Source organism: Staurois parvus, unplaced genomic scaffold (assembly GCF_062004578.1).
Source record: "Staurois parvus isolate SC_StPar_1 unplaced genomic scaffold, SC_StPar_1.0 ptg000155l, whole genome shotgun sequence".
Classification (NCBI taxonomy): Eukaryota; Metazoa; Chordata; class Amphibia; order Anura; family Ranidae; genus Staurois; species Staurois parvus.
Genome location: NW_028317951.1, coordinates 1,975,902 through 2,002,179, shown reverse-complemented (window position 1 = coordinate 2,002,179; position 26,278 = coordinate 1,975,902). Strand labels below are relative to the sequence as shown.

Here is a 26,278-nt window from a genome sequence, read left to right as displayed (position 1 = left end):
CAGCACAAGGGTCTCAGCCTTTGGGCTGGGTATATGTAAATTTATTGTATGTTTCCAGCATTTGTGGTTGTGTTTATTTGCCGCTTCTAAGTAAAATTCTGTTGTGGCAAAAGCTGGTGTTGAGGTTGGTTTCCTCGTTCGTGACTTCACTGTATCCTGGGGAGCCCACCCCGGTACACGGCTTACATATGGGGGATAAAAAGGATATTACTTTACAGAAGAAAGATAATGTTTTATGCTTTCAGGTCAACTTGCATGAAGTGGCAGGGACAATGCATTTCTGGCAATCACAGGTATTTTCTGTACTTGCTGAAAATGTTTTTAGCCTAAAAAAAATGAATGCAGCCACCACATGAAAGGACTGGAATGTTTAAATATGTTATATTTTGATTTTTGCTTTTAGTTATCCTGTAAAGCAACAGTATAATAGAAGAATGGCATACTAACAAGTCTCATGGAAAAATAAATCACTGACAGTAATGCTTTAGTTTTGCAGACTGTGTAACTCCTTTTTTATACTTGACTAAATAACATATATCCAGAGGTAAAACTAAAAACTGCGAGTCCATGATGCAAAATCATTAACAAGGGGCTCTTAAATTTTATACAAACTGTCTCTTTTTGACCTTATGATAGTAATTTTTATCAAAACTGGGTAAAAGCTCACTCATCTTTAATTCATTCCCTAGCAGCCAACTTCAATACTAGAAAGCATGTAAGAATAAGTAAAAAAAGGTTAGAAGTGATACAGTTTTGCACACATACAAAGATAGGTGATAGATAAAGGGAAGCAGTTATAGTTAGATCCCTCAATGTTATAGGGGATCTATGGGGGAATTTCCCTATTCTGTGCTGCCTCTATGTTTTGCTATTATGTTTCTATTATCTGATTTATGCATATTTTAAAAGCGTGGGTATAAATAGGCAAAACCGTATTATGCCCCATAAAATATTATGATGAATTTGGAAAAAATATGTTCTGTGCTTTTTTATCTTTTGATAGGTATTAACAGAAACTGTCCCCTTCCTTATGGAATATTTATCTGATCCCAGTTATAGTGATCTCATCCTTAACATACTCCTAGACATATCATCATATGAACCTCTCACACTGACTGGATCTCTTTCCACAATAAAGGAAGTCGGTGAACATTTCCCAGGACTTATTGGACAGATAGCAAAGATTTATGGAGCAGTGGGTCATGTGAATGAGGTATGTAGAATTATTTTAATGTACGCTGTAGCTTCTCACTGTATAATGCAACTTCCAACTTTGCTAGTGTTTATCATATCCTTATCTTTAGTATTGCAGCAATAGTAATTCCATTTGCATCTCAGGACAAAACGAGGTCAAAGGGTATAAGACAGTGAAAGTTCATGGTTGGTATGATGAAAACTGGAATACTTAATGAAATCTTGGAAATTAGGCAATAATAATGATCCAGTACCTCCCACATAATTGCAAAATTACTATCATAGTTCATATAGAAGTTATCTTCATATCACTGTAGTAGTTTTTTAACTTTCATTTCTGTAAAGTGTTATTTAAAAAAACATTCAATTAGTTTCATAGTATGTCCCCATGTTATAAAGGGACCACTTAGTCTAAAACAAAAAAAAAGGTTATTGAAAGACAGCTAATTACAACTTCACAGTTATGTATTATATGTAAAGGTCTTTTCACCTATATAGAAATTGAGATATTGAACATTGATGAAATGCTGCTGTGTAGCCTCCTGTTGAATGTTAGCAAAAATGCTGTTGGTATGAAAACTTCTTCCATTAGATTTGTGGACAGGAAGCCATCTGTGTGTTTTGTAACGATCGTTCCCCTTATCGGATCATGAATATTAAAAGCTGCTTTATAAAAAAACTGATATTAAAGCAGAGCTAATGGCAAGTTTTCCCCATTTTGGATAGAGTAAGGATAGAGTAAGTTTATTTTTTATTATTTCTTTCACTCCTCCTTTGGTCACTGTCTGCTTATCCCTTCTCTCTCACCTAAACGCTAGCCTTACATGTTCACTTACCTAGTATTAATCTACACAGAAGGGGTTACTTACTATTTACTATATTGTCAAAGCTTAATTGAACAAGCTGAAGTTAGAAGCTGATTGGCTACCATGCACAGCTGCACCAGATTCTGTGTGCACCAGTTTTAGGAAATCTAGCCTTGTGTCTTTCATAGAAGGCACCACCAGACCAGTATGGATGGATGCTGCCGTGTAACTCACCCTCTAGACGTTCCAAGAGGGTAATACTCAACTCCTAGTGTTTTTCATCTTTTATACCTGATATCTAAGTACTGGAATTTTTTGTACCATATATTCATCTACTATTGATGAACTTTGTTATTTATATAATCTCTCTATACTCTGTTCTGTGACTTTTGTTTCTGAAAATTCAATAAAAAAATATTGAACTAGAATAATGGTGGGTAATAACCCGTCGGATTTTTTTGTCACCTGTGTACAGTTGTGGAGATTTTCTTTTGCTTACTGTCATACCATAGTTAAAACAGGTAGTGAGAGGAAATCCTTCAAAAAGAGGGAATCCCTGGTTCTCAACCGGGGTCACAAGAACTAGTCCCTATTGGAAGATTTACCCTCTATTCCTTTTTTGTGGACAGCCCTAAATTTGGGATTTTCTTTAATTTTCACTTTCAGTGCTAATGATAAACAGAACAAATAGACAGGACCCTACTTGTATTAATCCCACCGCGCTGGAAGATTATGGCGGTGGGGGTTAATATATCTAGTGAGCTGTCAAAAGCTCTCATTGTTAGAGCTCGACTATGCCTTCCCTTTCCCGATCTGCCTTTCATACGAGTCGTACTACAGCTTCTATAAATGTAACATGATCTCTGAATGAAGAGGGAATAGCTATCAATCATCCCCTTATCCTCCATTCAGAGATCATATTCAATTTATAAAAGCTGTAGTACTGATTCTATGAATATCAGATTGGGCAGGAAAGGGTGGGCATAGTCAAGCCGTCTTAATGAGAGTTCCTGACAGCCCACTAGTTCTGCACGGGACAATTATGGAGATGGGGTGATTTAGGATACAGCAAGATTTCTAATGAAGGCAGAAGAATCTGGAGAAGGGACACATCATACTAACTATATATTTTGTCACTTTTGTGCTGATTCTTCTGTTTTTAGTTGTAGCTAAACTTAGGCTTTAAGTTTTCGTAAATAAGTTTTGCATACATTTTACTGGTTTAGGCCACTCAAATAGATATTCTGATTGGAACTACCAAAAAAGACTATCTGATGTAGTTTGAATAGATTTCCATCAGTGAACAGTGAATCTTTCCCTGATTGTTCTTTTTTGCCATACATACTGTTCAGCGCCATCTATATTTATGTGTATGTGTGTGTGTGTGTGTATATATATATATATATATATATATATATATATATATATATATATACAGTGCTCAGCATAAATAAGTACACCCCTTCTAAAAAGTAAGATTTTAATCAATATCTCAAGGAAGACCAGCACAATTTTCAAAGTTTTGACAAAACTGAGTTCTATAGAGTATTTATTCAGCTCATTACATAAAAGTAAGGTTAATAATATAATGTAGGTTACAAAATAATATAATGTAGTTTAAAAAATCTTCAGTTTTACTCAAATTAGTTGATGCAAAAATAAATACATCCCACAACAAAAACTACTATATCTAGTATTTTGTATGGCCTTCATGATTTGTAAGCACAACACCAAGTCTTCTAAGCATGGAATGAACAAGTTGGTGACATATTGCAACATCTATCCTTTTCCATTCTTCAAGAATGACCTCTTTTAGAGCCTGGATGCTGGATGGAGAGTGATGTTTAACTTGCCTTTTTAGAAATCCCCATAAGTGTTTGATTGGGTTCAGATCAGGAGACATACTTGGCCACTGAATCACTTTCACTCTGTTCTTCTTCAGAAATGCAACAGTGGCCTCAGATGTGTGTTTTGGATCATTGTCATGTTGGAAAAGTGCACGACGATCAAGGGCACAGAGTGATGGTAGCATCTTCTCTTTTGATATAGAGCAGTACATCTGTGAATTCATGATACCATCAATGAAATGCAGCTCCCCGACACCAACAGCATGCATGCAGACCCACAAAAGGACACTGCCACCACCATGTTTCACTGTAGACACCATGCATTTTCTTTGTACTCCTCACCTTTGCTACGCCATGCAGTTTTGAAGCCATCAGTTCCAAAAACATTTATCTTGATCTCATCACTCCAGAGTACAGAGCCCCAGTAGTCTTTCTTCTTTTTTAGCATGGGCCCTGGCGAATTCTTGGAGGGCTTTTTTGTGCATGGGCTTTAGGAGAGGCTTCCTTTGTGGACGACACCCATGCATGCCATTCCTCTGCAGTGTATGCCACATTGTGTCACAGGAAACAATCACCTCAGTTTGGCTTTCTACTTCTTTAGCTAACTGCAGTGAACTTGCATGGCGATTTTCTTCAACCCTTCTCATCAGAAGACACTCCTGTCAAGGTGTTAACTTCTGTGGACAGCCTGGACATTTCTGTGAGACGGTTGCAGTTCCATCCTTGTTAAATTTTTGTATCACTTTTGCTACAGTATTCTGACTGATAAGTAAAGTTTTGCTGATCTTCTTATAGCCTTCACCTTTCTTGTGTAAAGAAATTATTTTCTTTCTCAGGCCTTGTGACATTTCTCTTCCATGTGGTGCCATGGCAGCATGACATCGGAAAGGGTTTTCTTTGTTACGTAACGCCCTTTTATATTCAACTGTCTGCTGGATACCTGTTTAATGAATAATTAGACTCACTTGTAGTTGAATTCTTTTTAATTAGAACTTTGTCTAAAATTTAGCTTTGCTCTGAAGACTTTCATTGGGGTGTATTCATTTTTGCAACAACAAATTTGTTAGTAAAAATACTTTTTTTTGCGTGTGCAAATGAACAAATCTTGTTTGCTATCAATGGCCTGCATTTGTGGGAGTATTTTGTAGTATAGTGTCCCATGGAAAATGTTGATTTTGAAAGTAAAGTAAAGTTTTTCTGACAAATCTGTTGGGGTGTACTCATTTATGAGCACTGTGTGTGTGTGTGTGTGTGTATGTATATATATATATATATATATATATATATATATATATATATACACACACACACATATTGTACATATATCTATACAACTCTCTACAAACGAAAAGCCTACAGAAAAATACCTAGAAAATGTAACATTGGATTAATGCTGTAAAGAATACTTGAATTCCTGAGAAAACAAACTGCATCTTGCTCCCTAGTTGAACAACATTTTTGAAAAGGTGGATTGCTCAGATATTGGGCTGAAATACAATAGGGCAAGTGGACTGGTTTTGTTTTTTGCAACTATTCTGCTAAATTGAGGACCTGTTTCAATGCACTTGTTCTCATTGAGGCTGCTGATTTCCCTTTACAACCCAACAGGAACTTAGCTGGTAGCAGGTTTATGCAGCTTAGGAGTAGGTCAACTGCAGGTCAAATGCAAATGATCCAGAAGTATCTGAAACTGATCTCAAATGCAAGCAGAATGTACCTGAAAGCAGTCTGGTCTTTCTCATAGACACATGCCTAAAGTTCATCAGAACAGGACCAATTATGTGTGAAGTATTACAATAAGCAAAATAAATAATTGGTTTTTAATAGTACTCAAGAGAAAGTGAAAAAAAATTTACATTTAGCAAGACTAATCTTCTAAATAAAATGCAATGTTAGGAAGGCCATGTACTTTGTAACGTTCATATTTTAGTATTGATTACTACAATGTATATTGAATTGAATGCACAAATACTGAAAATTGGCATGGGGTCATTCAGCTAGGAAGTGTTGTGTCAGTGATTTTTGATCTTCTCTCTAAAAAGTGACCCTATAACAGAGATTATGTGTGTGGCACACATAATCCCTTAATGGCCCTTAAGGATTGCTTAGTAATTTTCGGGTTCCCTGTCAATCTGGACCTCTTTCTGAAAGACCAACCTCCGCAGACACCACCGTAATCTTGTGACCAGAATAAGTCACCATTGTAAAATGGACTCACACACAAGTTAGTGTAAACCAATATGAAGTTTAGGTTGAATTTGAATGTAGCTTGATCAAAAAACACAAAATAATGTTGGCATATGCAGAAAATATAATCACTCTTGTCAGTTTTAAATAAAGGTTACAGCATGCACAGTAAAGTACCAGTAACTACATGTTTTGGGCTTTGTTCCTTTCCCCCATTTCTGTTTACATCTGGTCGGGAAGGAATAAGACGTAAAAAGGAAAAAGCAAGATATTGTCAACGTTTTGAATCCTTGTGGTCTCTATTTTGTTTGATTACCATTTCTGTTATTCTGCTTCTTACGGGATCTGCGTATCCACGTTGTTCTATTTATGTGTAATCCTGTGTTGCAGTAATGTCATTGTGGATTCTGTAAGTACTGTTCCATTTTCTCTATTATCTTGACAATAAAAGTTGTTTGGATTAAAGTACCAGTAACTGTTAGCAGTCCTGCTTTCAGAAATATTCCACTGCCTCCAATCTGAAGTGACTGTTGAATCCCTAGCGATCGAGAACAACTATCAAGAAATAGGAAAGCTCACTGCGGGTCCTAAGAACCTGATGGTAAGGATTAGATTTGAAAATGGAAAGAGCTCTCATCTATAATCAACCAATGTCCCTTTAAGAACAATATAGAGTCATCTACACGCTAGTTGGGGCCCAATTGGTGTGAAGATGATCTAGGGTATAGATGATAGTTCCTCAGGATAATAACGCAAAGGATAAGGGAGGAATACGTACTTCTCCTCTTGATGGTAGTGAACTAATGCAAGGTCCCATTTAACGCACTAAACAAGGACAGATTTAAAGTAGTGAAGTGTAACAGTTGGCATAAGTGTCTGTGAGCAAGAACAGCTCTCTCTCTGGGCGACAAGGGCCAAAGGCAACAGTAGTAGAAATCCTGTTCTGCTGGGAAGGGTAAATTTTTGTTTTAATTGGCACTGCTGTTTTCTGGCCTGCAGTTGTGTGCTCTGCAGTCAGCTTGGATGATGAGACTGTAACGCAAATGTGTTCCAACGATGGCGGCTGGGAGAACTAGGCCACAAACTAGAGTAACTAAGTGTAATGTCCATAACTATGTGCAGGTAGATAGCTGATGAGATGAAAGTGTTCACTTAGTTTTTGGGTGTATGGCACTCTCTCCCTAACAATGGTATCCAGCAGGTCTTAGCAATCCGTCTTTCTCTGCAGATGGGGGAACCCATAAACTCTCTGGTCCTGATCTGGCATCCTGTCTGGTCTCCTGCTTGAAAATTGGCTCACTGGGCAGCGTAGCAAGACTGACGATCAGCAGACGCTTTCCGTTCCTGCTCCCTCTCTGACTCTGGTTCTGTGGCCTGGTCCAACACTTCCATCAGCCCACTTCCTCCTCTCTCGATCTCTCCCCTCTCCCTTCTTGCTCAGACTCCCGAGCTTTGAAATATATATGCCCCTGCCCACATGCTACCTCAACTGGGAAATGCAGTCCCTGGGTGCTCTGCTTCCCAGTGAAGTCCTGCTGTTCAGGTTCCAGAGGGCTGTTCTGCGGAGTGTGAGTGCCCCTGACTGGCAGGCCACTGCCATCTAGTGTTCATTTTAATACACTACATCTAACACAATAGCAGTAGGTTACATGTGGTTTATTACTTCAGCACTTGAGTGGCACTGGAGTGTGTCTGAAGCAAGTTTAGTTTTTTTTTTCTTGCTATACAGCACCAGGGACATAACATACCTCTAACAAAGTTTGTTCCAGGTCTGACTGTCTACTAGGGGTAACATCAAACACTATAGGTGAGAAAAAGTTTTGTTTTGCCTGCCGCTAGCAGCCACGTTCTTCATTCGTAGATCTTTTTCACAGAATGCTGTGTTCTGTGATTGCAGGAGGCAAATCCTGTAATTTCTTTTCCTGTTCTACATTAACAGAATGCTTTGCATTCTGGGAAAAAACTACAAGTTCTATAAATGGAGGAGGCAGGCACAAGGGGCAGTGAGCAGTGCAATGCTTTCACACTTGCAGATGCTATCCCTAGCAGAGCCAGAAGATCAGTGCTGTGGGAAGGACCCTGTGGTAGTAAGGATATGCTTTCTCCATGAAAATGAGACACACTTCATAACAGGTAAGATATGCCCCTGGTGCTGTATGGAAAAACAATGTAACTAAACTGCAGCTTTAATAGACTAGCTTTAGCAGAATAAATGGGAATCCTAATTACAGCAAGGCCCTCTTTAAGGACATATATCATGTTACTGGAGTCATAGACATTTTACCAGGAATAATGAAGAAATCCCAAGAAGCTATTGGGAGCCAAGGCTTTTCATTGGAAAATGTTTACCAGAATAGGAATATTTCACTCAGTTGGATGTTGACTTTACAAAATAATGAAAGAAAAATGGCAACATAACATGTGCCAAAAAACATAACGTTTGTATGAGCCTAAATGAATGCATTATAAGTTAAGAAGGATAGGGACCTAATTTCATCCTAATGTGATGGAAAAGGTTGTTCCTTAATACTGACCACTAAGCAGTACAGTTATGCAGGCCATACATGGTTCAAATTCCGAAAACGTAGTTCGCTCGGTAATACAGTGGTGCCATCAATGATTTCAAAAATCAGCCGACCAAGGTCATAAAGTTCACCCCATATAACAGGCAAAACTTCTGTTCCTTCCAGGTCATGGCTCATGCGCATATTCTTTTCGGAAAAACGATCGTATGATTTGACCATCATTGAGTCAAAAATCGGTAGTTTTTCACAAATTTTCCAACATGCTCGATTACCGAAAAGGGGAGGAAACACGAAAATGGTCCAGTGCCATTGACCCAATAAGAGAGCAAAAATCGGCCAATTATTCTTAGGACCGATTTTCGGACGAAAAATTGGTCAAATTTTGACCCATGTATGGCCGGCCTTAGAGTTCCTCAAATGTATTCTTTCAGGATTTCATCTCTCTGCTACTATTAAATAATATATCCAAATATCACAAAATAGAATACTTATTTTGTACATTTTTTAAAAAGGACTTTTCTCCGGAGGCACTAAAAAGCATTGTTGTGCTCTTTCTCTCTCTGTGTGTTTTGATGCTAGCCAAAATGGCTTGTTTGCCATACTGTAGTGGATTGTGATAGACAATCCAAGTTCTATTAGATGATCAGTAAAATGACAATTTTATAGTCTTGCTACTCTCTGCTTCTTCTTGCTCTTTAAATTCCTTACTCTCTTAAGTAAACAATCAGATATAGGTTGACAGAACAATGATAATTAAGATGGCGCCTTCATCCGGAGTCTCACCCTAGGTGACTCATTAGAAGAAAAGTATCTTTTAATGTAAACAACCCCCCATAAAAGGGAATGAGTCGTTTTGGGGACAATGATTGGAAGATATCAACACGGATGGAAGAACACACAGAAACCTAGTGGACTTTTCACCCAATCAATGTATATGCTTCTCCTGCATCATGAGACCTATAAATGTTACTGTTAGTTCCTCAATAAAATAGAATTTTAGGAAGTTGACAAACTGCAAACAGTGTCAGTGTCTTCCACATGCACGTAATTCTATATCAATTTGGCTCACTGGTAGATCACGGTAAATGGTCTGTAGATGACCCAGTCCAAAACAATACTGTAGGTGACCCAGTCCAAAACTGTATTTCAGTTGTGCACTTAGCACTTTGCTTGAAGTTCAACTTTATAGCAGATGTTAAATCCATTCACTAAAACCTCAAATAAGCTTTAACATGTTGATGTAATTTCAAAAGTTGTTTTCAATCTTTTAAAATGTGCAGCTTTTACGAAAAGAAAAGCTGGCTATTCTGCCGTAATGTACTTGTTCAGAGACTTTCTTATGGGGTAATAACTGTGCTCCAACTGTTCTCCTGTGTTGTCACCCTGTCACATGCTCTCCTGGTTGAGACTACAAGTGGCCATGCCAACACGCATTGTACAGGCACAGTTCAATGTTGTTGCTGTGAAAAGCCCAATCCATAGCACTGATGTGCACTTCTGAAGTGCATGCATGTAGACAGAAAGAGGCTAAAAAAAAGCCTGGAGGAGAGCAGTAGTATAAAAATACAAAATATGATACAAAAAAGGTGAAAAGTGTATTTAATGAAAATAAAAACATGGCAGTTGTCTGAGATACACAGTGCTTTACAGATGCAGATATGTTGCTTGGATAAATTGTGATTTGCAGAACTGAATCCAATTACTGCAAGTTGTTCCTTCACTTGATTACACTGTCTGTAATAGGCTCTAAATGCTAACGTCTCTTCTAGTATGTGGATTCTTGATTAGAGTTTATTATACTTGGAGGGAAATGAAAGCGATCTACAATGTCATCACTGCCAGATAGAAAAAACAAAGAGCAACTATTTATGCTCTAAATGATGAGGATTTAAAATGACAAACATACAACATAAAGCCTTTCATTGTGTTACTGCAATAAATATGTAATGTAGATATGCACTCCAATGTGGATTTTAATCACTTAGTATTCTACACTAATGTCTTGTTTCTCACGTTAATTGTACAAATGCAAGCAACATCTTTTTCGGGGGCACCAATTCTAATAAGTCGGTGACTGCTTAACAATCAAAAAAATGATATAAGCACCACAGCCTCACCTGACCAAAGCCTGCCCAAATTGAAAGAACAACATAAATAAGGAGAATTATAGTATTCAAAGTTAAAACTCAATGGTCATTTACAGGTTTAGTCATAAATAATATAATGCTTAGAACCCCTGTTAATTGTTACTGCTTTCTGTGGACCAAAGGGGACTTTCCTTGACTTCTAAGGCAGTGCTAATGTTGCCATCAGGATAGGAAGTGAGGGGGTGATCTCCAGCAGGGGTTTGGACAGCAAAAAACACTCCCTTTAGAGATTTAACTGTACTTCCTGACCTGCTCACAGCATTATCACTAGGACAGGAAGGGATGGGATATCTCAGACAGCAATAAAAACATTACAGAGGTTCTAACTCTTCATCACTTGGTCAAAAAATAGAAAAAATAGCTGGAGTTACACATTTAGCAACTCTAGGGGGTTAGTTTTTTCCCCTGTACAAATCATTAGTAAGACCTGATCTGGAATATGCAGTTCAGTTTTAGGCACCAATTCACAAATAGGATATTGGGGAGCTGGAAAAAGTGCAGAGAAGGGCAACCAAGCTGATAAGAGGCATGGAGGAGCTCAGATATGAGGAAAGATTAGAGGAACTGAATTTATTCTCACTGGAGAAGAGGAGAATGAGGGGGGATATGATCAACATGTATAAATACATCAGTGGTTCATATAGTGAACTCGGTGTACAGTTATTCACTTTAAGGTCATCACAGAGGACAAGGGGCACTCTTTATGTCTAGAGATTTATTCTCCAAATACGGAAAGGCTTCTTCACAGTAAGAGGAGTGAACATATGGAATAGACTCCCTCAAGAGCTGGTTCTGGCCAGCTCAGTAGATTGTTATAAAAAATGCCTGCATTATTTCCTAAATGTAAATAATATAACTGGGTACTAATATGTATAGGTAAAGCTGATCCTCAGAATATCTGATTACCTCTTTGAGGATCAGGAAGAATTTTTTTTACCCTGCAGGAGCAAATTGGATCAAGCTTTATTGGGGTTTTTTGCCTTCCTCTGGATCAACTGTGGGTATAGGATTGTGTATATAGGATTGTGTAATCCCCTTCCACTCAACCTTCTAGGCTACGTTCACACGAGCCTTGTTTTCAAGCGGCAGACAGGCGTTTGGGAAGTGTTTTTACCGTTTCCCAAACGCCTGTGAAAATTCTGCACATTGCAGCACATTGTGCTGTTCACACGGGAGCGTTAGTGTCGCGTTGCATTGCGTTGCGGCAAAACGGACACTTCTGTTTGAGTCAGGAGGAGTTGAAGCCTCCTATTCAAGTCTATGGTGCCGCTCGGCAAATGACCGGCCGGCATTTGTGGTGCGGTTGCGGGGCGTTTGCGGAGAGTTAACACCATTCAAACTTCATTATAGGCGTTTGTGGGGCGTTTTTAATGTTTGGCAAACGCCTAGCAACCACTGCTAAACCGCGCATGCGGCATTTGCGGACCGTTAGAATACGCTCCACCAACGCTTGTCAAACGCTAAAGGGGCGTTTGACAAGAGTTGGAAAACAGTCAAGTGTGAATAAGCCCTTAATGATTGAACTAGATGAATGTGTGTCTTTTTTTCAGCTATTAACGATTTAACTATGTAAATACTTCTCACTAATCTATTTCTGCAGAGCTAAATCCCTATATAAAGGTACTATTTTCATCATCACTTTTATCAACAAAGAGGATTAGTTAATTCAGTTTGCTTAAAAAAAAAAACCTTACAAGTATGTTTTATTCATTTTTTAGGAAATCTGTCAGAAAAGGCCTCTTGAGCCTCCACACTAACTGGAAACAAGTATGTAGTTCAGGTGTTCCGATCTCACTCTGATTCAGGGATTGCATGTATTTTCTAAATGAGTGAGTCAGATCGTACTAGAATCAGAAGGTCAAGATGGCAGTCAACATTCTCACAGGATCAGCTTTAGCAGCCTACAGATGTCTTATGTAACAGGTTTCAAAATGTATCTTTTTAATATAGATTAAAATCAAATGGAACTTAACGCAGGTAAACAAAAAAAAATCCTCATTCATCCCCACCTTTATTATTATTTTTTTTATCACAGTCACTGGACATTGCAGGTCTTTCTTCCTCTGGACAAATCTTTACTATTGCAGAGACCTATGTTATATAATGATATGGCACCCATCTCAGCAGTATTCTCCTGTGATAATACACCCCCAGCACAGGGATATTTCCTGACAGCTTGGGTTAACAGGGTTGGTGATAGGGTGAGTGGCGCAGGTGAGTATTGCAGTGACAGTTGCTTTTAAAATAAAGCTGGACAATAAATTAAAAAAATTAATAAGCTGAAGTTCAGCTTTAAAGTAATACTCATATAAAGTAAACCTGTGACAAATCTGGGAAATTTAAACTGAGTATACAGTATAATGACAAAACACGTGTATGTTGCTTGGCTACATTTACTGAATACCACAAGGTAAAGTGATCAGCATATCCCTCAGTATAGGCAGCTCAAGTTATATGAGCCTCCCTAACAGCACCTGTTGATAGGCTTTTGTTCACCCCAAAGGAGTTTTTCATTCTGATACAAGTTTATAAAAATGTAAAACCCACTTGAAACAGGTAAAACAGGTCAGAAGGAGGTCAACTGCACCTGTTAATACATTTTGAATGTTCCTAAAAGCATCTTAATCTGATGTCACACTGATGCCAAAAATAAAAGACAAAAGCCCCGAGCCTGTCAACATAGGAATTAGTCATTGAGCCTAATCACACAGTAAAGGACTAAGAGTTACAAAGTTACATAGTTAGTCTGGCTGAAAAAATACAAAAGTCCATTCAGTTCAACCATAAAAAAAAATAGGTTATAATCCTACACCCACAGTTGATTCAGAGGACAGCAAACAACCCAGCAAAGCATGATCCAATTTGCTCCTGTAGGGGAAATAATTCCTTCCTGATCCCCCGAGAGGCAATCGGATAGTCCCTGGATCAACTTTACCTATAAATGTTAGTAACCAGTTATAATCTGTGTATCCAAGAAAGAATTCAGGCCTTTTTTAAAGCAATCCACTGAGCTGGCCAGAACCAACTCTTGACATTTTCACAGCTCTTACTGTGAAGACCTTTCCGTATTTCGCGATTACATTTATTTTTCTCCAGACATAAAGAATGTCCCCTTGTCCTCTGTGATGACCTTAAAGTGAATAACTCTACACCAAGTTCACTATATGAACCACTGATGTATTTATACATGTTGATCATATTCCCCCTTAATCTCCTCTTCTCAAGAGAATAAATTCAGTTCCTCTAATCTTTCCTCATAGCTGAGCTCCTCCATGCCTCTTATCAGTTTGGTTGCCCTTCTCTGTACTTTCTCCAGTTCCCTAATATCCTTTTTGTGAATTGGTGCCCAAAATTGAACTGCGTATTCCAGATGAGGTTTTACTAATGATTTGTACCGGGGTAATATGATATCTCTCTCTGGAGTCTATACCTCTTTTAATACAAGTGAGGGTTTTGCTCGCTTTAGAAACTGCAACTTGGCATTGCATACCATTATTAAGCTTGTGATCTACCAGAACTCCCAGATCCTTCTCCACCATTGATTCCCCCAGTTGTACTCCCCCCAGTATGTATGATGCATGCATATTCTTAGCCCCCAAGTGCATAACCTTACATTTATCAACATTAAACCTCATTTGCCACATAGTTGCCCAATTAAACAGTGCATTGAGGTCAGCTTATAAATTGGAGACATCCTGTGAGGACGTTATTCCACTGCACAGCTTGGTGTCATCTGCAAAGACTTAAATGGTATTTTTAATCCCCAACCCTATATCATTTATAAATATATTAAAAAGTAAGGGTCCCAACACTGAACTTTGGGGTACACCACTGACAACCCTAGACCATTCAGAGTATGAATCATTAACCACTACTCTGATTATGATCTTTTAGCCAGTTTTCTGTCCATTTACATACGGATTTTTCCAAACCTGTAGACTTTACCTTACACATTAGCCGTGTGTGGTGAACTGTGTCAAACGCTTTTGCAAAATCCAAGTATACCACGTCCACTGCCACCCCTCTGTCCAAGGTTATGCTCACCTCCTCATAAAAAAAAATCAGATTTGTTCAACAACTTCTGTCTTTCATGAATCCATGCTGTCTGTTGCTTAAAATATTTTTTTCCAGCAAGAACTCATCTATGTGGTCTTTTATTAAATTTTCCAGTATATTCCCAACTATAGAAGTTAAGCTAACAGGTCTATAATTACTTGGTAAAGATTTTAACCCATTTTCAAATATTGGCACCACATTGGCCTTACACCAATCCAGTGGTACTATGCCAGTCATTAAAGAGTTCCTAAAAATTAGAAACAATGGCTTTGAAATGACAGATCTCAATTCTTTAAGGTCACGTGGGTGTATGCCATGTGGCCCAGGTGCTTTATTCACCTTTACTCTGTCTAAATATTTATGGTTCATATCAGTTGTGAATGAGTCTTTTACATTGCTGTGGAGGAATTTTGGCCCACTCTTCTTTGAAAAATAGTTTTAATTCAGCCACGTTGGAGGGTTTTTGAGCATGAACGGCCTGTTTAAGGTCATGCCACATATTTAGGTCCAGGCTTTGATTTGGCCACTCCAAAACCTTAATTTTTTTTTTTTTTGAGCAATTCAGAGGTGGACTTGCTGGTGTGTTTGAGATCATTGTCTGCTGCATAACCCAAGTGTGCTTGAGCTTGAGGTTACAAACTTATAGCTGGACATTCTCCTTCAGGACTCTGGAAGAGCAAAGAATTCATGGTTTCATCAATTATGGCAATTCTTCCAGGTATTGAAGCTGAAAAGCAGGCCCAGACCATGACATCACCACATTTGACTGTTGGCTAAGATGTTCTCTTTATGAAATGCTGTGTTAGTTTTACGCCAGATGTAATGGAACCCACACCTTCCAAAAAGTTCAAGTTTTGTCTCATCAGTCCACAGAATATTTGCCCTATAGTCTTTCACCTTGGAACTCTTCCATGCATGCCATTTTTACCCAGGTTCATTCTTATTGTTGAAATGTGAACACTGGCCTTAACCATTTGCATACTGGCACTTTTACCCCCTTCCTGCCCAGGCCATTTTTCAGGTTTCAGCGCTCTCACACTTTGAATGACAATTGTGCGGTCATACAACATTGTACCCAAACTAAAATTTTATAATTTTCTTCACACAACTAGAGCTTTCTTTTGCTGGTATATAATCACCACTGGGGTTGTTATTTTTTGCTAAATTACCAAAAAAAGACCAAAAATGTTGCAAAAAACACATTTGTCTTTGTTTCTGTTATAAAAGTTTGCAAATAAATAATTGTTCTTCATAAATTTAGGCCAAAATGTATTCTACTACATGTCTTTGGTGAAAATAACCCAAATAGGATGTATTTTTTAGTTTTTTAGGAAAGTTATAGAGTTCACAAACTATGGTATATATCTGAATATTGATCAATCCTGAAATATTGAAAGCCAATCTAATTTCTTGAGGTCTAAGAATGTCAGAACAGTACAGATATCCCCCAAATGACCCCTTTTTGCAGAGTAGACAGTCCAACGTATTTCATAAGAAGCATGGCAAGTTTTTTGAAGTTGTATTTTGTTTGTCATTATTCAGAAAATGAAAAAATTAAAAAAATAATTTTCACTATTTTTTATTACATACTGTCACCAGTGCAGTACAGCGTCATCATATAACTGGCATTGCAGTGATCAGGGACACTGACTGGTGACAGTATGAAAAAAAATATATATAATTTTTAAATTTTTTTATTTTACATTGTTTATTACATTTTTTAAAGATTTTTTTTCATATTTCACTATGACCAAAGTAGTACAATGCTACCATAGTAACATTGTACTACTTTGGGGAAGTGATCAGTATTTTTTTTTTTTTTTTACACAATTTGCTTATAGCAAAGAATTACTTTGCTATAAGCAAGCATTTACCTGAATGACATCCATTCATTCAGGGTTTTTTTTTTTTGTGCTTAGCTGTGATTTGTCCACGGCTAATCACATGACACAGGTGGGCTGTGAGGTACACGGCTGGTGACAGATCGCACCGCTGCGCGACTCTGCAGGCGCGAAAACTGCGCATGCCCGTGAGGACGCCATATGGCATCCACCCGGAACGCTGGAGGATTTTGCCGGCTGCCAAACGGCCATTGGCTGGGCTGCTAATGGCTAAATGAGGCAAGTGAGGCCTGCGGTTCTTTAGATGTTATTACCTCCTTGGTGAGTCGTCATTGTGCTCTTGGAGTATCTTTGTGTAATCATCAAATTCCTGTGATGATCTGAGTCATTTAAGTGTGACAAATATGCAAAAAAAAATCAGGAAGGGGCAATTACTTTTTCACAGCACTGTTTACAGTATATACACATAAACTATTATAAATACTTTTTTTTTTATAAGTGACTACCTGACCTCTGTTCTCAGCTGCATAAGAGGCTTATAAAGGTGGGGATGGAGACGACTCCTGACAATATGGGGGGGGGGGGTGGTAACAGTCGCTTGAATAGAGCACAGGCATAGTCCTGTGTAAAATGCAGGACCCATTAGAGACATTTCTTTCTCCACTCAGTAATGAATGTACTTTCCACCCTTCTCCTCAACAAGGACATAGTTTGTATGTTTCCCTGTCTGGTTCTTCTTCACCCTACGGAAAGTCTCCTCCTCGTTTGTCTGGATGTGGTTTTGGTTGTGAGAATATATCTGGTTCTTTCAAAGACTGATTTTTTTCTGGTGACTTTTTGAGCTGCAAGCAGTCCTCAATTTTCTTGGGCCTCTTAGCATTTTTTTGCTGTGTTGACAACCCTCTGCTCTTGGACATCCCGATAATCTAAAAATTATTTGACCGTCAATGGATAAGAAAGAGAATAAAATGTTTGTGCTTGCTGTAAAATCCTTTTCTTGGAGTCCATAGAGACACATTGGTCCCCACCCCTCTGTGCTTATGTTCATGCTCTTAGTATTCATTTGCTACAAATCTGAGACATGGAGGTAGTGTATGGGGTTCTTCTGTGCTGGATAACCGTTTTTTTGTTGTCACTGTTCAATTCCACTGTAGGCAGCAGTATAAACTTTTAGTAAGGCTTAATTCAAAGGGGCATTGAGCCCCATACAGCGTGAAGAACCTGCTTGTATTTGGAGCATCATTAAGCTACATGCATTCAACACATGAGTGAATGGGAATACAGCGGCTGTGCAGACATACCCGCAGGTATACAGGGACAGATGCATGGTCCTGAATGCAGACAGTGTGTGTTTGGGGTCTTAGGCTCCATGTACACTGCAGCTGATAAACTCACATTCAGGAACTTTTCTGCATTTTTTTTCAGCAGCCCCTGAACTCCCTAATGTTTTCCTATGTGTCCATGTATACTATGTCGTTTACAGGCAGTTGAGTTCACAGTCATTTTTTTTTACTCACCAAACTTGCGTTCAAGAGTAGATTTTATTAGCGTGCCAAATGCTTGTAAATGCATGTAAACGCGTTTGCATTTGGAAATTTTTTTTAACTCTTCTATTTCCAGATGCTGCCCAGAGCCTTTTTTCATCATGAAAAATGCATGCAAAGCGTTTTCCCGATACTCAAATGGACCTGGTACACCATACTTCGCATGAAAGAAAATATGTTAGACACTGCTGCAATCATTTCTGCACAGAAATTAGCTGGAACACATCCAAACACCACAAAAAAAAGACAGCTAATCTCAACACATACTGCTCTCTCTGCTTCTGCTCTCTCTGTTTCTCTCAAAATGTCTGAAATAGTTAAATTTTTAACTGTTTTTCAGTTCATTCTGGGCATTTTGGAAGGTCTCCTGAGGTTATCTTTAAAAAACACTTCTAAGCGTAAACGCTCATAAACGCGGTATGCAAACGCGGCTAAACAGACGTTTTTTAACCTATGTTTTCCAGCAGTCAGTTTCCATTGTTCAGAAGTGTCCCATGTACATGGAGCCTTACGCCCATCTCTGTGTACCTGTCAAACTCAGCTGTGCAAACGAGTCTGTATTGTTACTTGTTTGAGTTCCCTGCACGCAGCTTCACACATGGCTGTTCACTCCAGGAGTACAATACTGCTGAGTAATGTGTAAAGATGAGCTGTGGACATTTTTGCAAGCTCAGGGGATAAAAAATAGCAGGGATTTGTGAATAAATTCCAGCAACAGTTGTCATTAATCATTTACAGATTCAGATGCTAAATATTGTTATAGTGCATTTTTAACAATCTACATAGGAATAACAGAAGGCCAGAATGGAAAATACAAGTGCACCATTTTACTTTTGTTTTTTTTTGGAAAAACCAAGCTTAACCCATGATAGTAAAACCAGTCATCTATGCAGTTAGTAAACATGAATGCCATTTTGTGATGTTTAAGTTAGCATAGCTTTGTGAGTATGTTCATAAGTTGTTGTTGCCTTGGATCTTAGATCAGGAAGTTCTTGAATAACAAGTCATCACTTGAGAAGCACAGCCTGTGACCACATTCAGCACAGGTCATTACTTCCTTTTCTCATCATGCCAAACGCAGTGTGTTTACACTATTCCTAACTAGGAAGAAGCAGCTGAGTAAACAGCAGATACCGTATGTGACAATAGTGTTTTCTATATGCTGAAGTGCTAATGGAAATATCATCACATTCTATTAGTGACCCTCTCCATTCATTCACCGGTCATTACAGGTATCACTTGCACATCTTGATATTTGAGTTAGCTGAGCACAGCGGCGCAGCAGAGGGGATATTATTACTCTTTGGATCATATACAGCATAATTACTGTGATAGATGACATTAGCCTGATGGTTGCAGGCCAGTTTAGATTTAAGTGATACCTGTTAAGGAGTATTTGCCAGTTAAGAAAGTGTTTGTTTTCAAGCGGGAAAAAGGTACATGATCAAGGAAGGAAAGGAAAACCTACAATGCTTATCATACAAGTGGATTAACCCCTGCAAACTTTCATTTAAATAAAATCTAATTTGCTCCCTCTAGGAGATCCATATTAAAGATAGAGATGAGTTGAACTCCAGGCCCAAAATCCCAGAGCTCCTGAGAGGGAACACTGATATTAATTAAGTGATAGAAACAGGGGACATACACAGAAAATCCTTTGTCAAGAGTGTAACTGTAAATTGCGGAAAAATATTTAAAATAAGTATAAACATTGTTATCAACACTGTTGAGTATTGTCCATGATAGTGGCTAAACCTTAGTGTCAGTATTTCTTGGACCTAGATAAAGAGGGTAGACCCCTGAAATTGTGTCCTGAAAATGAACTGTAAGTGCAGAGTGGCCCTATGTATTTGCGTACTGGACTGGTTCCAATCACTAGAAACAACATTGTGGTAGCATTAGAAAGTGACATTTCCCTTCTAGCCCTAAAATCATGGATTCGGTTGCAAAAAAAACCCACAATCAGTCCACATACTCCATTTTCTCCTTATCCATGTCTCTACTGAAATTAAGATCCACACATACAAACTTTCTTGCAGGTCAGTATACAGTGATCTAAAATCACTCGCATGTATACCATGAAAATCTTAGCACTAGAGCATTCTCCCAACATTTAGTTGATACGTATACTGTTCTCTCTACATTCCACATTACAGCACAATTTTAAGCCAACAGCCCACAAGAACATGTAGGACTGGTACACCAACATGTTGTTGACTTTGTTAGAACCCTGAAACCTAGGGCCTCTTTTTCTCGTCTGTGTTGCATCCAATGGAATAAACCATGCTTTGTTGGTTTCATACATGCTCTTAAGAGAGAAAGCCTGCCTAGAAGAAAAATAATTTATGGTGGAATGGGAGAGAGAAACCAGGGCTTCTAGATGGAGGAGTGGACTGAAGTGTTCACGTTGACACATACTTTCTCTGTATCTAATCACTGTCAAGAAAAAAACTATAAAAATATTTTCACGCTGGTACAGTTGCCCTTTCATTCTGCACTGCATATTCCCCTTCTCCTCTGACATTTGACTTCCAACAATACAAAGGGATGTATCTGCAGACTTGCTAGAGTTGCAGTAGGATGCAGCCCTTCTGATAAGATGTTTTTAAATCCTACTGTACTATGCAATCTCTACAGATAACTGCAATCCCTGAGACTCCATTGTTGTCCAGGTTTCCTGGCTCCAAAAAGTGTTACAAAACAGACATACTCAGGTTTTGCCGGTTTTACCCACACAACTACTTCTGGATGTAGGGGATCCCACCACTTCTGCATGGGCAACGAGAATGAATGAGAATATGCATATCCAAAGCCTTATGGCAGATGTCAACATTCGTAAGGAAGCATTTCTACAAGTGTGGTCTGGTTGGAAGTTGTTTTGCACCACTGCTACATTTAAATCTTTGTTGGCTCCCAAGGCTGCTTCTAGATCTTAGAAGAAAGTAAGAGCTGTCCATATAACTTTCTAATACCCTAGCCTAGCTATAACCGTCCACTACCTAATATCCTTATGCCCTATATGCCTTTGGCCTGCTTAACCAAACAAGCATTCTATATCCTCATATCCCTCATTAATCAGTGTCATTACCCCTCCTTACCCTTCTGACAATCTCTTTCCTTCTATACCCTACCCTTTCAAATTTTCTTTTCCATCAAACCTAAAGTAATGCATTGCCATGACATATATTTACAATTTACCTATTTACTTCCAAGATCTACTCACCGAATAACCAGAGGGCCTCTCTATGTGTTTGTTCATGCTGTATTGCAAGTTCTTGAATTATGCTTTTGATCACTCAGTAAACCTAAAACCTAATAAATGTTCAACCAAAAAAAGAGTGTTGTGTACAGATCTCAGAAACTTAGAGTGAAATCTGAACATATTTTTACACATGCATTGAATTTTTCTTTGCAGTGAGCAGTCCAAATCAGACTGCTCAGTCCAAAATTTCAATCAGACAAACTGGAGTCTGAAGTGAACAGTGTTGTGTCCCTATACAATGCAATGGAATGGAATGTGCCTTAAATTCATATTTAAGTTGGACTCAAAGCAGATGAAAAAACTATTTATTTAAAGCAGACCCATAACAACTTTATAACAAATAATGTTCTTTAGCAAGGAACATACATTCCACATTAATAATTATGCTACCAAAATTAGTGTGTGCTGTAAATTGCTTTCAGCTTTGTTCCAGTTTCTTCTGGCTGGAAGCTTCCATTTTGCTGAAGCCCGGAGCCCCCTAAACAAAAATAAATCATAAAGCGGAATGCCAAGATTGCTAACTGTCACATTTGCTTGTGTCCTCAACTAAACTGTGAAACTATCAAATGGTTGGGATCATAACTGATCACACATGCAGCACCATGGCAGTTGCAGATCAAACAGAAGCAGCTTCCTTGGCTGTTAAGGAAAGGAGGGTTTAATTAAACTTTAAGGCTGTCAGCAGATCAGCCTCTAGAAATTCGTCAGTGCTTAAAAACTCCTAAAAATGGAGAGCAACTGAGCATGTGCAGAACAGGGTGAGACAGTGTGTTACTGGATTTTAAATGGTATAGGCACTTATTTTTAATGTTTTGCATAGTGGTACCTGCAAAAGGGGCCAGCCTGAAGTGATCTAGCAGGACTTAATTTTCTGACTAAAGTTGCACTTTAAGTATGTAAATATGTGATTGTGTTACCCAAACTGTGAGAGGAAGGGACACACTAATACTGCCACAGTGCAGACAGGAAACGTGCTGACAGACGAAAAGAGAAGATTGAGGAGAGGGATGACATCATTGGTGTTTTGCTGCTCCTTCACTATTAAATTGGCAGGTTGGGTGTGTTAATGACCAAGCTCGAATGCTGCTGCTATAGTGGAGGTTAAAATGTGACTGCAGTCAAAACGTTTTCTTTGTTTTGGATAGCTTGGAAAGCGATTGGAACATCTGTTAGATTTTATTGCTGTCTATATCCCTATTGGAGAGGTTTACCCTTTTTTTTGTCCTGATGACCATCATCACAAAGAATAAAGTGAAAGAAAATCTGACATTTTAAGTCAGAGAAACAAGAATAGAAGTGATATCTTTCAAATCTTACTATGGAGAAACTAGTCAACTTTCTAAGACGGAATTTCTCTCATTGCAGACAACTTCTTGTTGTGGGTTATAAGAAGTCAAGGGAAACCGCCCCAATAGCACACAGATGGCAAAAAAAACAAAACCAAAAAAAAATGGCAAATTATAACCCTCCTTATCTGAAAGTTTTGCCTTTAGTACTACTTTAAGGCTGAACTGTTGGTCATGGGTGCCTATATCATAAAACTGCCCATATACACAAATTACAAAGTAAATGTAACACCTATGTCTGTATTTAGATTCTTGCTTGATGTTTTTCTTTAATAATTCATATTTTCCTTGTGATTTTTATAAGCAGATACAGTATTTATAACACATGAAGAAAACATCACAACAAAATAACATTTAGTTGGTATAATAATCACATATGAGCTGTAACTAGTTTTGGTGTAGCTTCACTGATCTACTTTGTATGACTCCAGGCATGAGAACTTTGATTCATTGCCACAGTGAGCATGAACACTGGTCAGTGTTCCAGAGCAGAGGTAATTTGACTACAGAAATAAGTGAGCACTGAATATCTGGAGAAGAACCAGACTTCTGCGATAAGCAATGAATAGTTCATTGAAGTTGGTGACTTATTTAGCGCCGATAAAGGATGTAAAGCTGTGGGACATTTCTTTTCAAAGTCATCCAACTATTGCATAACTCTGTTCACTTGTTGAAATTAGCCATTTGGGTGTTCTAGTTAAAATTATAGAAGCAGTCTAAAATGTCCTGTATAGCACTGCTGACTGTTGTTATATTATTGAACATTTATCTCTTGTGACAAATGAAGAAATTTCTTAGATATGTCCCAACCAGTTTAATTGCCTACCACAACAAAAACAGGTATTAGACTTGTTTTCTTTTTTTAAGTATGTAACTATGTAGGTATGAATGCAAAAGTGACACATGTATCATTTAGGATTAAAGTGTTACTAAACCCAGGACCCTACATCCACTATATCCGGTCTCCCACAGTACACAGAACATGGAAGTGCAATTATTTTAGTAAATATAAACTGCTAAATACCTTCTAGGAGGATGGATATCCCATGACCTTGGGAGAGTGATCACATGCACTCTCCCAAAAAAAAAAAACCTCTCTAGCAATATACACCAAACTGAGCATGTGCATGCCTACGTTTCAGTCTGGAAATAAGTGGTGGTCACTTGAAAAAGGGGAGGAACAGAGAAGGAAGGATCAAACAGTCTTTTTACACAATGTAGAAGATTAACCCCTTAGGTTCCACAGTGAGTATAACAAGCATGCTTTACTGCATATACAGACTAATTTTACTGAGCTCTGAGGAAGAAGGCATGTCCTTCGAAACGCGTCAGCTGTACTGAGTGGCTTCCTCCATGATGGGATTCGCATTGGCATCTTGCCTCTAAAGTCCCTTTGAGGACTTACATGCTTGTTTTTATTCGCTGTTTGTGAGTACCATTCTTTTACTTAATAAATTTTGGTTACTGAGGTAATGCGCAAGGTTGGTGCGCTTCTTTTTGTTGTTCTTCTTCACAGTTTTGTTTGGGCTTCCCCAGCCTTGGTGTGGAGCTGCACGACCTTGTCTATTCCGGTGGTTCCTTCCTTTTTGGAGTTTGATTCCATCTACTCACCACCGGTCTGGGTCCCGCAGCGCAGGAGATATTGCATTTTGTTAAACTGAATTTTGACTGTTCCTGGCTATATTTGGTCAATATCTGATTAATGACATCACTCAGGATACTCTGCTTTTGTTTACTTTTAGTGGTGGAGTTCCTGAAGATGTCAATCACAGAAAGTCAAAGACACATTTTTTTTTGTATTAGGAATGTGGCAAAAACTGTGTAAGTGTCTTTATTTATTGTGAGGGTTCTGGGGTCTCCCCTATTAAAGGAGGCTTCTAGATTCCAATAGGTCCTCACCCACAGACCCCACACCCACCAGTTGTTCCCTGGTAATGTACCCCCAATGTTGAAGATATGTGGCTTGATATGGTCCAAGAGGGGAGAGGTCGCATGCACATCCCCCTTTCCCTCTTTCCTGGCCTGTCAGGCGCATGCTGGGATAAGGGTCTGGTATGTATTTTTAGGGGAAACGCCATGCCAATTTTTTTGTGTGGGGGTCTCTCAACAACATCTATATTAGACCCTTATATAGGAGTAGATGACCCTCATCTGGTATAGATAAAGGGAATCTTTGGCTGCTTCTTTAGAAAGAGAGGAAGACTTCTGAGAGCTGTCATTTGCTGGCAATTTAAACATTTTTTTTTTAATTTGTAGTTAAAGCGATACTAAAGGTTTATTTTTGTACAATAACAAACATGTCTATACTTACCTGCTTTGTGTAGTGGTTTTGCACAGAGCAGCCCAGACCCTCCTCTTATTGGGTCCCCTGCTGGTGCTCCTGGTTCCTCCTTTCTGTCGGGTACCCCCATAGCAAGCAACTGCTCCCGAGCCACTGCTACATGTGTCCATTCATACAAGGAGCTGTGCCTTGGCCCCGCCCGCTCTCTCCTCATTGGCCAACTGGCTGTGATTGACAGCAGCAGGAGCCAATGGCTCCCATTTGCTGTCTGAGCCAATAAGGAGGCAGAGACACAGAACAGCAGAGGCTGTCATGCACATCGCTGGATCACTATGGAGCTCAGGTAGAATGCATGAAGGTAAAAAACCTTGAGCCTTTACAACCACTTTAAATGATTTATAAATGTCAGTTGCATACATTGTACAGATGTGCCACTTCAGATCCCTTCAGGGCATCTCCCAGTCTTGTTATTTGAAAAATGTTTCCAATTTTATTGTTTCACTTTAAGCATTATTAAAATAACTGCTTTTTATTTATTTTAAATTTTGCTTTGGTACATGTTCTTCAGGGCAGTGATTAGCCCCCCATGCTAATACTTTAACAAGTCCCTGCCTATTAGTCTAGAAAATAGCCATTACCATTTTTATAACATTCAGATCCCATTGATTTCAATAGGGTTCTGGTTCAGCGCCTAAACTTTAGTCATATTCTGAAACCCGTCTTAAACCAACTTTAGCTACATCCCTATTCAGGACCATATGACTACATTCCCTTTATTTTCTCACCTTTTTGCATTAAAACCTTAGGCAAATGGATAACTACACAGTTTAAGTACATACAGTATATTAGAACTACGTTATCAGCCTAAGAATCTGTATTTTTGTCCAACTATTCCTGAGATTTACATAGCACTGGCAGATGGAGCAGCCAGGCTGGTGACCTGACCTTTCTCTACTCTAGTGCCCAGGGCAAAGATGCCAAATGGCGCCCCCCCCAAAAAAAAAAAATATGCAGGAGCATTCACTGTACTGGGGTCTGGTGTGTTTTGATGCATTTTGATGCATTTTACTGCATTCCAGTACAGTTCTGTGCATGATCAGCTTTTTCTTCTGGAACCAGAATGAACTAGAACTACAAGTATTGGTGGGAACTATGCCACTGAAGACCATGTTACCTACTTTCCATGCATTTTGGATTCAGAAAAAAGCATTGGAACATATGACGTGCAAACTAGTCCTAAAG

General features: G+C 38.7%; 1 protein-coding gene across 1 annotated transcript in view; it reads left to right on the top strand.

Moving 5' to 3' along the window:
- VEPH1 (ventricular zone expressed PH domain containing 1) overlaps positions 1–26,278 on the top strand; it is a 468,187-nt gene that overhangs the window by 195,240 nt on the left and 246,669 nt on the right. Inside the window, exon 6 of the mRNA XM_089675407.1 lies at positions 1,004–1,213. Coding sequence (XP_089531533.1) covers positions 1,004–1,213 — 210 coding nt within the window. The remainder of the gene's footprint in view (positions 1–1,003; positions 1,214–26,278) is intronic.